This window comes from Olea europaea, unplaced genomic scaffold, assembly GCF_002742605.1.
Source record: "Olea europaea var. sylvestris unplaced genomic scaffold, O_europaea_v1 scaffold903, whole genome shotgun sequence".
In the NCBI taxonomy this organism is placed as follows: Eukaryota; Viridiplantae; Streptophyta; class Magnoliopsida; order Lamiales; family Oleaceae; genus Olea; species Olea europaea.
Genome location: NW_019267504.1, coordinates 100,012 through 115,716, shown reverse-complemented (window position 1 = coordinate 115,716; position 15,705 = coordinate 100,012). Strand labels below are relative to the sequence as shown.

At 34.3% G+C, this 15,705-nt stretch overlaps 3 protein-coding genes across 9 annotated transcripts in view; 2 read left to right on the top strand and 1 right to left on the bottom strand.

Annotated features, from left to right (window-relative positions):
• The window catches only part of LOC111392216, a 14,848-nt gene extending 13,846 nt beyond the window's left edge, over positions 1 to 1,002 (top strand). For all 7 annotated transcript variants that reach the window (XM_023017501.1, XM_023017502.1, XM_023017506.1 and 4 more), the window contains one exon: positions 501 to 1,002. In XM_023017501.1, coding sequence (XP_022873269.1) covers positions 501 to 833 — 333 coding nt within the window. In that variant the 3' untranslated portion in view covers positions 834 to 1,002. The remainder of the gene's footprint in view (positions 1 to 500) is intronic.
• Positions 1,003 to 3,938: 2,936 nt separating this feature from the next.
• On the top strand, positions 3,939 to 7,246 carry LOC111392210. Its single transcript, XM_023017494.1, has 9 exons — positions 3,939 to 4,030; positions 4,114 to 4,228; positions 4,662 to 4,925; positions 5,016 to 5,240; positions 5,393 to 5,511; positions 5,904 to 5,955; positions 6,050 to 6,088; positions 6,230 to 6,330; positions 6,901 to 7,246. Exons 1-8 carry the CDS (start codon positions 3,939 to 3,941, stop codon positions 6,284 to 6,286), a joined length of 963 nt encoding a protein of 320 aa, XP_022873262.1. The 3' UTR covers positions 6,287 to 6,330; positions 6,901 to 7,246.
• A 1,815-nt stretch (positions 7,247 to 9,061) lies between these two features.
• LOC111392214 (succinate dehydrogenase [ubiquinone] iron-sulfur subunit 2, mitochondrial-like) lies at positions 9,062 to 14,854 on the bottom strand. The gene is made up of 2 exons (XM_023017499.1): positions 14,065 to 14,854; positions 9,062 to 9,435 (listed from the first exon to the last, which is right to left on the bottom strand). The coding sequence occupies exons 1-2, from the start codon at positions 14,727 to 14,729 to the stop codon at positions 9,264 to 9,266; spliced, it is 837 nt and encodes a 278-aa protein (XP_022873267.1). The 5' UTR covers positions 14,730 to 14,854; the 3' UTR covers positions 9,062 to 9,263.
• Positions 14,855 to 15,705: the final 851 nt, after the last annotated feature.

Sequence of the window (15,705 nt, the reverse complement as noted above, 5' to 3'; positions counted from 1 at the left end):
GAGAACCCCCCCCCCCCCCCCCCACCCAAAGAAAAAAAAAAAAAACAAATATGCGAGAACTAGATGAATGTAAAAATACTTTTGAATGGCACCACTTTGTGACGTAATGTCCTTGTTTGAGCCATATTATTGGAATGAAAATGCATTTTTGAATAGTGTATTGATGGGAAATGTGTCGTTAAAATATAAGAAAAAGTTTTGGATTTGCGTATAATATTATTTTATTTTGAATTCCTTCAAGCTAGCATCGAACTTTTGTGAATCTGGCATCTTCCATGCTTTTTACCTGTCAAAATTGTCCTCTTGCAGAATGGCAATAATTCCAATTTAGTTTATCCTTAAGTTGCATTTTCATTTTTGTCAAGACAAAAAGATGAAACTGTGGAATGTGGATATCTTTCAGGATGCATTAATACTTTTCTTGAACTTCCATCATATAAGTATTTGTCAATAGTATTTTTGTTTATTGCTGGCACTAACTGAGTACTTTCTGCTTGCAGAGGATCAGTATTGGTCAAAATTTTCCATGGTTCTGGGATTCTGTTCTTTGCACTGGTGTCATCCTGCACGGTATCGGTGATTTGAAGCCCGAGTTCAATTTCTTTCTGTTTCCCGTTCCAGGCATCCCCTCCCGGAAAGTACGACCGAGCTTTGCATATCTTGTTGCTGGATATTTTACCTATCTCACAGCCTTGGCCTTGGCGCCATACCGAGCATTTTACCCTATGGCTGCCATTGGAGTGGCTTCCTTTGCCTTTAGGATTATTCAGAGAAGGAACAGAGAGAAGGGCGAGACCTATCGTAGCAGCAGAAAGCATTCACACAGACATTGACAATTTTCCTTTTTCTTTTTTCTTTTTAGGAAAATGTATCATTTAATTGGATTCGACATGGTGTTGACCTTGAGATCAAAATCCAGATACGTGCATAAATTTTGTATTGATTTTTGTTTTCATTGTTAAAAAGCATTGAATGTTCATTGTCCCAAAATTTCAGTACTCAGCTGTGACTTGTGGACCCCAATGATACCATGGACTAAACTGGGGGAATACTGAGAACCAAGCAACGTATTATGAGTAATGCTATCTATCACTAGAACGTCAGTCTAGCCTAAAAGTGATAGACCTAATGAAATGTATAATTAAGCGATTCGTTTAATTATACTTTACACCACGTTAGTGCTACATAGACTGGTGTTTTAACTACATTTGTGTTAAATAGTATTACTTTTTTATGATGATAAGACCCCATCCCTCTTGAATGGTGGCTGAAGGTGTTATTTTGGAGCGGCCAGTATCCTAACAGGGTAAAAATCTGAAAAGTTTAGCCTGGCACACCCGTGTTGGGATTACGGGCTTTTACAACTCTTGCAATTTTACACGTCATGAGTCGCGCTACAGCCAAATCTAACATGGTCCCACGTAGAAATATGATCGACTCATTCTAACACCTTAACTAGCCACTACAAGCAGGGGCGGGCATACTGTTTGTTGGTTGGCTACCGATCAGGATCGATTCTTTTCGACACCTCTAGTAATAGTTGTCATAGGTCTTCGAGCAACGTCTTAAAAATCAACTTTACTCAAAATTTTGCTAAGAAGTAAGAGTGTGCTTGATTAAATATATTTTTCAATGAAAATATCAGTTTTTTACCCAAATTTTTTTTCGATTGAAAATATTTTTCAACTTTTGAAAATATACCTAATTTTCCTTGTGTTTTAAGGAAAATATTTTCTTTGGAGGATTAGGTTTTTGTTTCCCTCAAAATAAGGAAAATATTTTTTTTTTTTAGGTGATATTTTCCATGATAATTAAACATACACTATAGGATCCGTTTGATTGTAAATATGAAATTTAGGTGGAAAGAAAACGAATTCCTGGGAATTGAATTGTCTAGAAATTGTTTTATTGGGAATTGTCAATTATTGTGTTTGATTAGTATAATTTTTCATATGAAAAATGTTGAAATAAAAATATTTTTTGGTGTTCGTTTGACTTTATTTTATATGAAAATTGTCAATTAAAGGGATAGAATTTACTAGTATTTGGGATAGAATTTGTTTCCATTTCCAAAAAAAAAAAGAAAAAAAAAAGCTAACAAAAACATCTATCTTTTAGTATTCGTTTGACTTTGTTTTACATGAAAATTGTCAATTAAAGAAAAATATTTTTTTACAATTAGGGATAAAATTTATTTCCATTGTCAAAAAAAATAAAAAATAAAAATTGGCAGCCTCAAGGAAGCCAAGAAAAGTCCAATTTTCAATAAAATCAAGCAAATGAATTCCATGGAAAATTTTTGCTATCAAACACTATCAAAGGGTGAAAAATAGAAAAAGAAATTCCATTTTCCTGGAAAAGATTCCCAATCAAACGGGGCCTAATAGTTATCTGCCGGATTTTGGGGGCATCTCTTAATTATAATAATATCCAAACATGCTCCACAAACACACCCCATGTCATCAACTCATGATTTGTGATTCCATAATCCTCGTAAGATCTGCCATCATTTGTCCCCCAATTCATAATTTGATTGATTCTTTAATTGGATGAAGTGGGGCATATATTATGAAAATTATTATACACCACATGGTTTGGAAGAATGAAATTATGAAACAGACATCCACAAAGGGTGGAGAAAATAGCAAACTTAGAACATACATATTTGGCTAATCTTAAAATGCACCTTCTAAGTAATTTCTTTGTCAGAAGCATGGCATGCTTGTGCAAGTTTAAATTTTAAAAGGAGCTTATAGTTGCTTCTTTCGGCGACGGCATAATAAATTGTGTTTAAGCCTAGTCAAACATGCTCTAAAACTTCTTTAAAGATTACTTTTTTCGATGAAATGTGAAATAACTATGCTATCTTGTCAAAATTATTATACACCACATGGTTTGGAAGAATGATATCATGAAAGACATCAACAAAAGGTGGAATAAGNTTCAGTAAAAAGTCCCTTTTTTGACACATGACTTCCAAAAAAATGAAAACAAAAGTTTATTTCTTTGGTTCCATTTTCGAACATTAAAAGTGAAGTTCTAGGTCCTCAATCTAATTAAATATGTGAATTGGATCCCAAGTAATCAAAATTGTCAATTTAGAGACTACAAAGTAAAGTAGAATACGACTTCCATTGAAATAAGGAGAATTTTAAGTGATTTGACGATTTTTCCTTCACTGTAAGTCAAGTGAAAATCACAAGTTATTTGATCGCATTGACAGTTTTAGTCACGTAAAAATGCAATTTTATAAATACAAATAGAATGGATTCCTAGAACCACACTTTTAAAGGTCAAAGATCTATAACCACACAACGTGAAAGGTTGGAAGGGGTACCCTTAATTTTTTTCCTTTCTTTGAAGCTTTTTTAATATTAATATTCAAAACATGTACACACATTAAACCAAAAACATAAATACCATGGTTATTAAATGGGCTTTAATTATGTGATTTGAATACTTTAGAAAAGTTATTAATAATTAATTTCACTTTAAAATTGTGACAAAGTCGTTTTTATCAATCTCAAGCCTCTAATGTCTATCTGGATAATCCCTAAATCATTAAATGTATGTTTAATATATACAATATTGAACTCAATCAAACCTCTTTTAATTTTTTAATAATAATGTCCAATGTCATGCATTCACGAGCCACATACCATACTACGATGTTTTAACAAAGAGTTGGTTTGCTTGTTACATCAAATTCCCCAGTAGTTATGAGAATGTTTGCTTCTACTTCATGCTCACTCCCCTTTTCTCTGTTACTCAATCCCACCCATCACCTCAAATACAAATAAGAAATAATAATTACGTACAATTTTTTTATTATGATGTATAGCAAAATCTAGAATTATGGACAGCATTTTTAGATATTCCCATAAAAAATTATTAGAAAAATGTAGAACCTCAAAAAATCAGTTAATATTTCTTAAAAAATGGTGGACCCGTGGCAGTTTGAAAAGGAAAACCCACAACCAAGAATTGAACAATTGGCAGCATACTTTCCGTGGCCTACTTTGTTTACAACGTTTGTCTATTTCTTTTCGTTTGAATTTCAAATTCAAAATAACTTCCATAAAAAAGCTAAGAAAAAGTTCGGATTTTTCTCAGGTTCTGTTTTCCAAACGTTGAAGGTTTCTTCTCAATCTGGGACAGCATGGGGGACTCAGGTGCTCTCATTCTTGCCTTCCCTTATTCTTCAGACTTACCCAATGAAGCCAATCAGGTAAAGAATAAAACCCAGGTTTTTTAATTTCTTGTCCTCAGAATCTTGATTTTTTATTTTTCTTACTGTTCTTTTGGTTAGAATGCCAGATTCTTGTGTTGTAGCGACCAAATATTCACGAATTTTTATCCCACTTAATTGATTTCTAATTTTTTTTGGTTAGAATACCAGATTCTTATGTTACTCCATGGAGTCTAATTGTAGTTTTGACTCTCCCTCCACTGCGAATCGACCTAATATTCCTACTGTAAAGTGGTTTTTTTTTTTTTTTTAATTCTGGGCCAGTTTTGATAAAACAGGTGTGAGAAAACCTGCAACGGCTACATATATCTAATATCGAGTGTGAACTGCTATAAATTTTATGTAGTTTTCTTGTTTTAAGATATTAGGACTTAATATGTGAAAGTGAGAAATGAAAGTTGATGTATTACAGGGGAATCCCATGCTTGCTCTTGGGGAGTCGATTTCTTTCGGGAGGTTTATGTCGGAATCTTTGTCGTGGGAAAAATGGTCGACATTTTCTCACAAGAAATACGTCGAAGAGGCTGAGAGATATTCACAGCCTGGATCAGTAGCCCAGAAGAAGGCTTTTTTTGAGGCTCATTACAAGAGAATTGCCGCTCAAAAGGCAGCCGCATTGTTGGAACAAGAAAACTCTGTTGATGAGCAAAAGATCCCAGATGCAAAAGTACAGGATGTAAGAGCTCGTTTGGTACACAATATTGAACAGTACAATTACAACTATAACAGATAAGATACTAATTTCCTTTTTTCTCAATTAATCAAGCATAACAAAGATGTTGAAAAGTTTGAATCAAACGAAGTGGAAAGTGTCAAGGTGGAACAAACCGCCCCGGTGACAGAAAAAGAAGTCTTGATGGAGACTCCTGTGAAGAAAATTTCGATGAATCAGGTTCATAATCTTGAAAACAATGACACAATTTCTGAATCAGAGACTAATGATATACCGAAGGCAGACATATCTTTGTTGAAGGTGATTGAAATTGACAAGGTAGATTTCTTATCCTTCATTTCTTTGGTGAATGTCTTCATTCCGTACGCATTTGTTACATCATATTGGACCGGTAGATTATAGTTTTGTGTTATCCAATCCCCCAAAAAAAAAATGCTTAGTTCGAAACTGATAGTTTAAAGCCAATGCAGCAGAATTCATTTGCCGAATGGGAAAGGCAATCAGTGACCAGCAAGAAAAGATCAGCTCTTTTTTCATTGAAGTCATGGTTTCACTGCAAAACATCTAAAGGACCTCCATCAGAGAAAAGGTACCTCATCTAATTTTCAGAAAAGGGGAACAAACATTTAAGCCCTTGTTTGAGCTTCCATTTTAATGAAAATTTTGGGGAAAATGAGTTTTGGAATAGTGTTTTTTTTGAAAATGTGTGATTAAAAAATAAAGAAAAGTTTCACGGTCTATTTGTAATTTTATTTTATGAGGGAATGTGCTGTTGAAAATGAGTTTTGAAAAAATGAGGGTCAAACATAGGCAGATGCATCTTGAATGATGAACATAATGGTGTTGGGCTTGCTCTAAGAAAAATGATTTTATTGATGATTGAATCGAAGAGTGTCTGCATCCATTTTTACTGTATGTTTGCCAATGGCAGTGCCTCATAAAATAATCTGTGAATTTTCTCATGATATGCTTGTTTGTCAGCCCCTCCAAGTCCTTGGTTGCTCGTCAAGAAAGAGTTACCGATAGACAAGAGGCAAGATTTTACACTGATTCTGTTTCTTTAACTTGAGCTTACTCTTGATGTGTTGTGGAACTGAATTAGTACATATGCTTTTCAACGTTTTCAGAAACCCAAGGACAAATTCAATGCCGAGGAGATGCCAAAGGTGCAGCTATGAACCAAAATAAGGATGAATTAAACTCTTGACACAGATTTTCTAGCTTGAGTCATATCTGATCGCACTTGGCCTTAGAGAAGCTTAAAGTTGATCAATTGCTTATAATCGAAAGATCCTTTGTTTTTGCAGGAGGAAACCAGAAGAATATTTAGAAAAGCACATCATATCTTTTGCTTCAAACCTTGATTTTCTACATGGAATGAGAAACATCAACTCTTAAGATGAAAAAGGTATAATCTTTCAACAATTGAGCCTTTGTTTGTCAACTATTCTACCACATTATTTTTTCTACAGTACTCATTGTCAGCCACACTCTCTTCATTAAAATAATATTGCACATAAATCGAAAACTTTTCATTCTTTTCTAAGCACACATTTTAACATCAATCATTATTCCAAAATACACTTTCTAAAATTAAAGGGCAACAAACAGGCCCTGCATTATAATTTTTCTATGAGCCTATGTAATAGTGATCATGATGAGGATCTTATTACCCTTGCTTGGCACCTGTTTAAATCGGTCAAACCATTTTTAATCTACATATTTTGCAGAGCTCACAAGTACTAACAATTTTGAATCTACATATTTAGTAGTATTATAAACAACTTTCAAACATGCTTAAGCTGGAACTGGTTTTCATTTCAGTTCCAAGGCATGACCTCAAAAATGTGAAATTCTGCTTCACTTGATGTTTTTTCTATGAATCTACCAATATGCACATAGATGACTCTATTGTTCATCATTAGACGCAAAATTCGAACCCTCCACTTTAAACTCAGTTGATCATCTTTTCTTGCAGAGTCCCATGGCAGAAACTCAGTCAGCGTACTAGGAAGAACCCGTTGAAGCAAGGCACATAGCACTATTTCAGTGCCGCCTTCACCTTCATCCTTGCTAAATACAATCCCTCCGGCCCCTCAAAATAATATTTCTACCATCAGAATACATGTATTTTCTTTATATTATACTATTAGCAGGCAGTCGACTTCCTGGACGAGGTTTGTTGGTATTTAAGTACTGGTTAAAGAATGTGGAAAAGAGTACAGTCTACTGTATGAGTTTAGGTATGTGGAACTTGTAGAAACAAATTTGAAGTTTATATATCAGTTTCTGCAGTTTGAAGTTAACTGTATAATCATTTTTTATTCGAAATTTGCCTTTCTTTACGGGGACATTTTGTTAGTCTTATGATACCAGTTTGTATGTCTAGTTGTCTACAGCGAACATTATCTTTCAATAATTTAAAGAGCTAAAATGGCTTTAAATTTGGTTTCTATCCTAATTTTCAAATTATCTATGTCAAACAAAATGACATTATTCTGTTTTCAAATGTCAACAAATTTGCTTATGAATGATGCTTTTAAAACAACATTGTGTTACTTTTATCAATGAATAGCTACTATTCTATCCAAAAAGCCATTGGTAGCATGGATGAATGTATGTCTACCGAAAAGTGAAGGTGGCCTTGGTTTTAAAGATATTAAAATGCTGGAATTTAGCATTGCTGTCAAGATCACTTTGGAACATCCACAATAAGAAGGATTCACTATGGGTGCGGTGGATAATTCATATTTACTTGCGAGGGACAACAATTTGGGAATGCTTCTCTAGAAAAGGGGACTCCCCTTTGCTCAAAAAGCTATTGGACGTTGGGGACAAAATCGTTCAGCCTGAAGGTACTGCACATGCTGCATTGGGCAGATTGGAGAATTGGGTTGTTAAAGGGAAGCTTATCATCTCATGAGCATATGATTTTTTCAAGCCAAAGGGGAGAAGACGACATGGGCTACTGTTGTTTGGAGGCCTTGCATTGCACCTAAGCACTTTTTTATCTTGTGGTTAAGTACTCAGTCAAAACTTCTAACCAAAGACAAGTTGTTGTACCTTGATATCAACAGAAATTATGTTTTTTGCGACTCACAAGAGGAAACAGGCAAGCACATTTTCTTCCAATGCTCATTCAGTTCTTGCATTTGGAGATTAGCTAGAGCATGGTTGGGGATTACACGGTCTATGACAACTATTGGAAGTGCCTTGAAGTGGATTAAAAAGAAGGTTCGAGGTACATCTTGGCATTGCAAAGTCAAGAGAATTGCTCTTGCTTGCACCGTTTACTACATATGGATGGCAAAAAATGAGAAGATTTTTGAAGATTTTAGACAATGCATTGATAGCATAGTAAGACAAATCAAAACATATGTATACAAAATGATGTTTTTCTTTTATCCTTATATTTTGATTCATTTTGAATCTTTAGATCTTTTCGTTTGTACATCTTTTCTTTTCTTTTGCTCGAGTATGCCTAGAGTACTTGTACATAAGTTTTGATCAATAGAATTTTACATTTACCAAGTTAAAAAAAAAAAAAAAAAATTGAGTCTACAATTAGGATCACTTAAATTCAAAGTTGCTATATGTACAGAAAACGTCTGTCAAACCCGACGCACTTGGCAAAAATCTATCAGTTAAGGACAAAGAAAGGGAAAAAAAAGTACAGAACATGTGGCAGCATCTGGTTCAGTTCTGGCTGCAATTCACTTAAAATTGGTAGTTCTCTCCAATAACTGTCCCACATTGTACAAACGAAACCAGTTTCATCTTTAGTACAACACTTTTTCTTAAATTCCCTGTCACAATTTCTTGCCTGGATTTGAATATGTATATTTTAACAATTATTGGTGGGGACATATATACTATAAGTGAAACTGAAAATTTTTAGTTTTGTATTAATAGGAGCATTTATTGCTAACCATTTGGTAACTGTAAATGCATTCATTCAGTTCAATGGATGACTTTAGGCCGGGCGAGGCTTGTCGAAGACTAAAAGTAGGTAACTAGCGTGTTTTTCCTTTAGATAATCCACTATTTCGATAAGCAATTAAACGTGAGAGCAAGTAAATGTTACCAATTATACGTATAATCGAAAATATAGCATGATAATATATAAACAAAGCCGTCTATTGAAAAATAGAACAATAAAGAGCTCAGTTAACATTTATTATTAAAAGAAGACTTTTTCTTGAGGCACAAAAATAGGATTAGACAAAGTTTCCAAAACTTACAATGGACTACATTATTTTCCCTCACAAAACATATTCAATCTGTCCTGAATAACAATTCCTCCCTAAAGCAGTGGCTGTTTTCATAATTCTGAGGAACTTATTAACTCGTACGCTCAAGTTTCTTGATGTTCTGAATTTGCATTCCGGGATTCAGTCCCTTCGGGCAAGCTTTAGCACAATTCAAAATAGTATGGCATCGATAGAGTTTAAACTCATCGTTTACAGCCTCTAAGCGCTCCTTCGTGTATTCATCACGACTGTCCATGATCCATCTGCATTGATCAGCCAAAAGATTTGATGTCAATAGTGGAAAATTGCAAATGAATTGCAGCTATACTATAAATATTACCGACTTCATGGATTCAGTCCAATTCCCCTTTTAGTAGAACGATAAAAGAAAGAAAATAAGCAAACCACAAAGAGAGTTCATCATCAATGTGAGAGCTACATTAATTCTCTACTACAGGTCCTCACCATGTAGAATATTATACAGGTGATATCTAGCATCACAGAAAACTAGATTGAACTAATACATGTACCAAATGCTTAATATTAGATTCATCCGGGCTCTAGGATAAATGCAGTAATACAGGCTCCACAAATTCAAACACAAATTATACCAAAATACCAAGTATGAACGATTGTTTAAAAGCTATTTGAAAAGTTCTAGTCAATCCTACTATACCCCAACCTACCTTACACTCTACTATGAATAAGGACTATTCTACATACTTGGATGGCTTGTATTCTTTAGCAAATTGCAAAGATTTGCAGCATACACAATATAATATTACCGACATTTATAGATTCAATCCTAATCCCCATTTAGGAGAACAATAAAGGAAAAGAAAATAGAAAACCACAAACAAGCTTTACCCTCAATGTCAGAGTGAAATTCACTCAACTGCAGGATTTCACTATGCAGAAGAAGATTTTATGGGTGGTCCTGAGCCTCTCACAGCCCCCCCCCCCCCCCCCCAATCCTTTATATATATCGAAATATTAAAGCACCTAATACATGTATCGAATGCCTAATATTAGGTCAATCCACACTCAAGAGGTAAATGTCGGGCAATATTAAGTTTCACGCATTTAAACACAAATTATACCCAAAAACCAAGTATAAACGATTAATCAAAAACTATTCAGTGAGTTCCAGCCTGCCTTACTAACAAGTACAAATTCGTCATACAAAATTGCATGGCTTGCATCTTTAGCTTACCCCTCTTTGAATGTGTACAGTTCAAGCAAGCAAACAGCTAGCAGGGCCGAGGAACCACAATGAAGGGGATAACAGAAGTTGCACAAGCATATGACCAGAGATATAAGTTGTGGTTATTTCAGTAGTTAGCTACAGTAGTTTGGAAGGAAGATGGGAGTTGGATAACAATGGACCTTGAAAGAGGCATTCAAATTATCTATTAGATTAGGATGCCAAATGAGGTTACAATCACAAAATGGAAGTTCAATTTCTACAACTCATAGACACAGCATCACTTATTGGAAGTAAGCACATGGTCTGTAGATTTTCAAGTTCTAAAGTATGTTGTAATGAACTTGCAACTGTACAAGTCAGTTCCTGTCTCCTCTTCAATTAATTCACACTTCAATATCTTGCTTGCTTGATATGAGATCATCTGTTGAATGAAACAGCCAGAGCTCAACCGAGAGTAGACCCAGTCAATTTCAGATGACTAACAAGATCACAGCGAGAAGAATGCTAAAAACATAGGATATTACCTCAAGATAATATTAGATAGAATTTCTGCCCGATCATGCAGACACGTAAACAACTACATAAGATCATTTTGAGTCAAAAGTAGATGCCTACCCATACTCATTATAGCAGAGATATTTTAAATATGTCTTAACAGTCCACAACATAATTATTCATTTTATAACAGTTTTCTACTTTTGCCAAGCATGCACTAGCCTGCTAGAAGATGTCTAACTAGATCCCAGTTATTGTTTCGTAAAAATAAACATAAAAATATGCGTTCCTCCAAAAATGAGAAATAGAGTCACATTTAATCTCTGCCATGGTTACACACAAATTTAGAGGGAGAAAGATAGAGTGAATTAGAGTAAATAAAAACACAATGTTTGTTGCTCGTTCTTGGGTGCGCATGTCAAAATTCTCCAAACTCATCTTTAAAAGATGTCTTGCCAGGTAAAACCCAATCTAACGAAATAATTCCTTACATAGAGGGAAAAAAAAAATAAATAAATAAAAATAAAAAATTTATTGAAAATATGTTTTACCTAGAAAAAGAAGATTTAAATTTGGATACATGTTACATCCACATTGGTTTTCAAAAATTTTAAAGAAAATATTTTTCATCAAAAAAGAGTACAAGAAATCTCTTCAATTTTGTGTGGAAAAGTGCTTGAAAAACTTTTGCAGATTGAATTGGTACACAATCATATGAGTAATTATGAATCAAGTCGTCCATTATCATTTTCAAAAGTCCATATTTCAAAAATATGGAACTTAAAAGAATTGACAATTAAATCCTAACAAAATTAGATCCATAAATATTCAGGTCCAAACTCTTGATAAAAAGGGATCCTATAAAAGAAGATATAACAATTAAGTCTTACTTATTGGGATTATATCAACATGTTCTACAAATTATTCAAGGTTCAATAACTTGAGATGAAACACACATGGACGAGGTGTCGTTTAAAACAAACTGCTAACTTGGTTTCTTGTTTGGTGCAAAAAATTTTGTCCTGCTATGGATATTGGATATTGTTACTGAAGAAAAATCTTCTATGAACTTTTTAAAGTTGTCATCTTTGATAAAGGATAAAAATCTTACTCAAAATAAAATTTGATTGATCATGTTTGCAGAGTATTTCATTCCTTGGATATGAAAATAGGAATTCTGCCTCATGTCGGGTAAAACCCCTCAGTTACTAAAATGATTTTCTACCTCTTGGTGGAATAAATATGAACATGAACTATTAGTTAAAAACATTATGGATTATATCAAAATGTACCAACAGCTTGCTGAAAGTGAGCAAGAAGAAAATGTTGATTTAGCACTTGAAAATGTCAATAAAATTGCTGAATCAAGCTTAAAGGGTGAAACCCCAAAAAATTTGAAAAAATCCCTTCTTATGATGATATCTAAGAATAATCATGTAGCCCTCTCATCAGATTAAGAAGAAATATCAATATCTTCAAAAGATATTTCAGATGACTTCTACAATAATGAATGAATTTATGGAAACAAACATGAGGATTCAAAATCTTTATCATGATGATGAAAATGATGAATTCACGCAAGAAGAATTATGTGACTTTTCCTCAAAGGTCAGGGAAGATCTTTTGATTCAATAAATTAGTCCTTGCTTTGTTGCAGGCAGTGTTCTAAAAATCTCATCTAGGTGGCGCCTAGGCTTGAAGCTCGAGCAAAACACCTCACTTCTCGTTTAGGCGCTTTTTTTTTTTTTTCCAATTCTTGAACCGTTGAATTTTTTCCTTCATCTCTTTCGTCTTCCAAGGGCGCACTTTATTAGTTTTTTTATTTTTTCTCTTTTTTAAAAAGTTTTTAATTCGACTTTGGCTTATTATTATTTTTAAAAAAAAAAACTTTTCATTTGACTTTAATTTTACGTTTTTAAAAAATTTTATTTATACAAAAGTTAAAAATAACATATTAATGGATGAATTCTGTCCAATGGACTCCGGCTGCAGTCAAAGTGAAAGGTTTGTGGTTGCGGCCGCTAAAATAAAAGGTTAAGGTGTAGTTTGCAGCAAATTGAAAGGTTTGGGATCTTTGCTGCAATTTTTCCTAGAATTTAAATTAAAAAATGGCCCGATTAAAGAATTTTAAAGTAAAAAATGTATGTTAATTTAAAAATTATGCAGATATCATGTCAACTAATTAGTAAATAGTAGTTCTAATAGTTTTTGATTCACAAATTATAGATGCTGCAATATACTCTTCCTCATAGTCTTCGTAAGGTGCCATAGACTCGTGTCCATTTCTAAAGGATGACATGCACATGTTTTTAAGTTGGACACTAAAAGTTAAAACTGAAATATCAAAATAACACAAATGTTTCGCTAACATGGATAAAAATCAAAAGAGAAAACACAGACCTCTAATCTCCAGCTTGACAACCCAAAAGGGCTTAGCTGAACAGCAATTATCCACTTTGTGTCCATACATTTTTTTATTTTACTCTATTGCAAAAAGATCAAAGGTTCTAAGTTCGAGGAGCAAGAATGATGTTTGTAGGTTCAACCGTCTAATTCTCAAACCAGTCTAACACAACTAATAGAAAGACGTCTTTTCTTTTACCCAATTTTTCTAGTTCAGAGGTATATTAATACCAATATCCATATACATTTTTTTCTTTTCAAATTCTCCAGTAAACATAGACTATAGTTTAATACACATCAAAAAGAAAATATTCCAACTATAAACTTCAACAAGGTTTAAATGTTAACAAGTCTTCAGCATGGTATATTTTCTACATGCAAATTTTAAATGGACTGAGTTAAATTCAACCAAGTTATATTTTACCCAATTCGTCAATTGGCTTCCAGAAAAAAGGCCTCTCTTACGACTGTTCGCCAAAGTACTTTATCATTATAGTTTCTAGCAAAACTTGGTTTTGGAAATGCAGCAAGGGAACTAAATAATTATTCATTGACCGCAACTCCATTCTTTCATTGCTATCCATTGTTTCAATACATCTAGGAGCAGAAATTTATATTTATCCTAAATATCTTTGGCATGTAACCTAATGCGTCTGAACTCCCTTCATGTCAGCCGTCAGGTTCACCATAAAGTTTTTCAACATATATTCACAGAATTTCAACTTTCAACTTACAAAAATTAGACAACATTAGTAACTCGTTATAGGTACATGAAGAAAAGAGTTACCGATTGGCATGGAGAAGCGCGGCTGGCCCGAGATAAGACTCGGGATTCCACCAGTAGCTGGGACAGGACGTGCTACAGCAGGCACACAAAATGCACTCATACATTCCATCAAGCTTCTTTCTGTCCGCCTTGCTCTGCAAAATCTCCTTTCCTGGCGTCTCCGGTGGATTCTTCCTCTTCAGCCACGGTTCAATCGATTTATACTGGTTGTAAAAATTGGTCATATCCACAACAAGATCCTTGATCACAAACATGTGTGGCAAGGGGGTAATCATAGTGGACGGCCCAGATGGGATCTTGGTCAAACAAGCAAGCCCATTTCTACCGTCAATGTTCATAGCGCAGGAACCACAGATTCCCTCACGGCAGGAGCGACGGAAGGTCAGGGTTGGGTCGATCTCGTTCTTGATCTTGATTAGGGCATCGAGAACCATAGGCCCGCACTCCTTGAGGTCAATATCGAAATTCTGCAGTTCGGGCTTCTGCGGGCTGTCCGGGTTCCACCGGTAGATTTGGAAGGTCTTAGGGTCACTGGTAGACTTCGCCTTCGGCTCCACCAGTTGGGCCTGAGCTTCCGATGCGTAGGCTCGGATCAGGATTATTCTTGCAGCCGGCACCGACGCCGGAACTTTAGTTATCGCTCGCCGGAGCAAACCAGTTGCCATTGGTGTTTGAAGCTCGTAGAGAGAGAGAGAGAGAGACGCTAAACGGAAATGGCGTTATCTTGTGTGTTGGGCACACGGTTAAAAATAAGTAAAAATAAAGTTAATCATGAAGTTGCCCGCTTTAGCTCTACCTGTAAGATGGGTTGATTGTTTATAACCTACGATTTCCACCGTTGTGTGAGCACCAAAAAAATAATAATAATAATAAATAAATAAATATAAATAAATAAAAGAACTTCAATGGATGATGATTTTTTAATTAACCTAACATTCTCTCTTGTTACTGGAGATTGGGTGATAGTATATAAATATTCATATGTTGTCGATTGCTTGGTAATAGCATAGAAGTCATAGCTCAACATAACTTACGTGGCATGTTCTTTTAAAGTATTGTATTCGATTATTATTACACATTAATTTAGGAGCATGCTTGAAATTAGATAGACTTGACGGATTGGACTTGGGGTGGACTCCCGAGTTTGACTTGGGATGATATGGGGGTGAATCTACTATTTAATGCTTGCATGATTTTCAAATTTTGGTGAAGTGATTATGACCTCAATTTCTTATTCATTTTTATCTTAAACTATACATGTCAAAAGTCACGAATTGCGTATTGTTGATGTGTTATCAATGTCATTTGAATATATACCTTAATGTGACTTTATTTTGTTGTTGTGATAACATTTTCTTGTTCAATTTTGTTATTAATTATTTTAGTTACAAAGTGATAGATCGTCTGCCTAATTCATTTGTAACGATCCAACTTCTCTACTCAAACAGTTAACTTATGTATTGTCCACTCTGAAAAAATTTAAACCCTATCATATTCATCACGAATTTTTATTGCGTCCCCAAAATTCAAACCTATGACATTTCTCTTAAGAGATGTTTAAGTTAAATTTTGGTAACAATTGAGCAACCCGAATTCAACTTAAGTTTCTCTTAAAGAAAACTTTATGGATTCAAATCATGG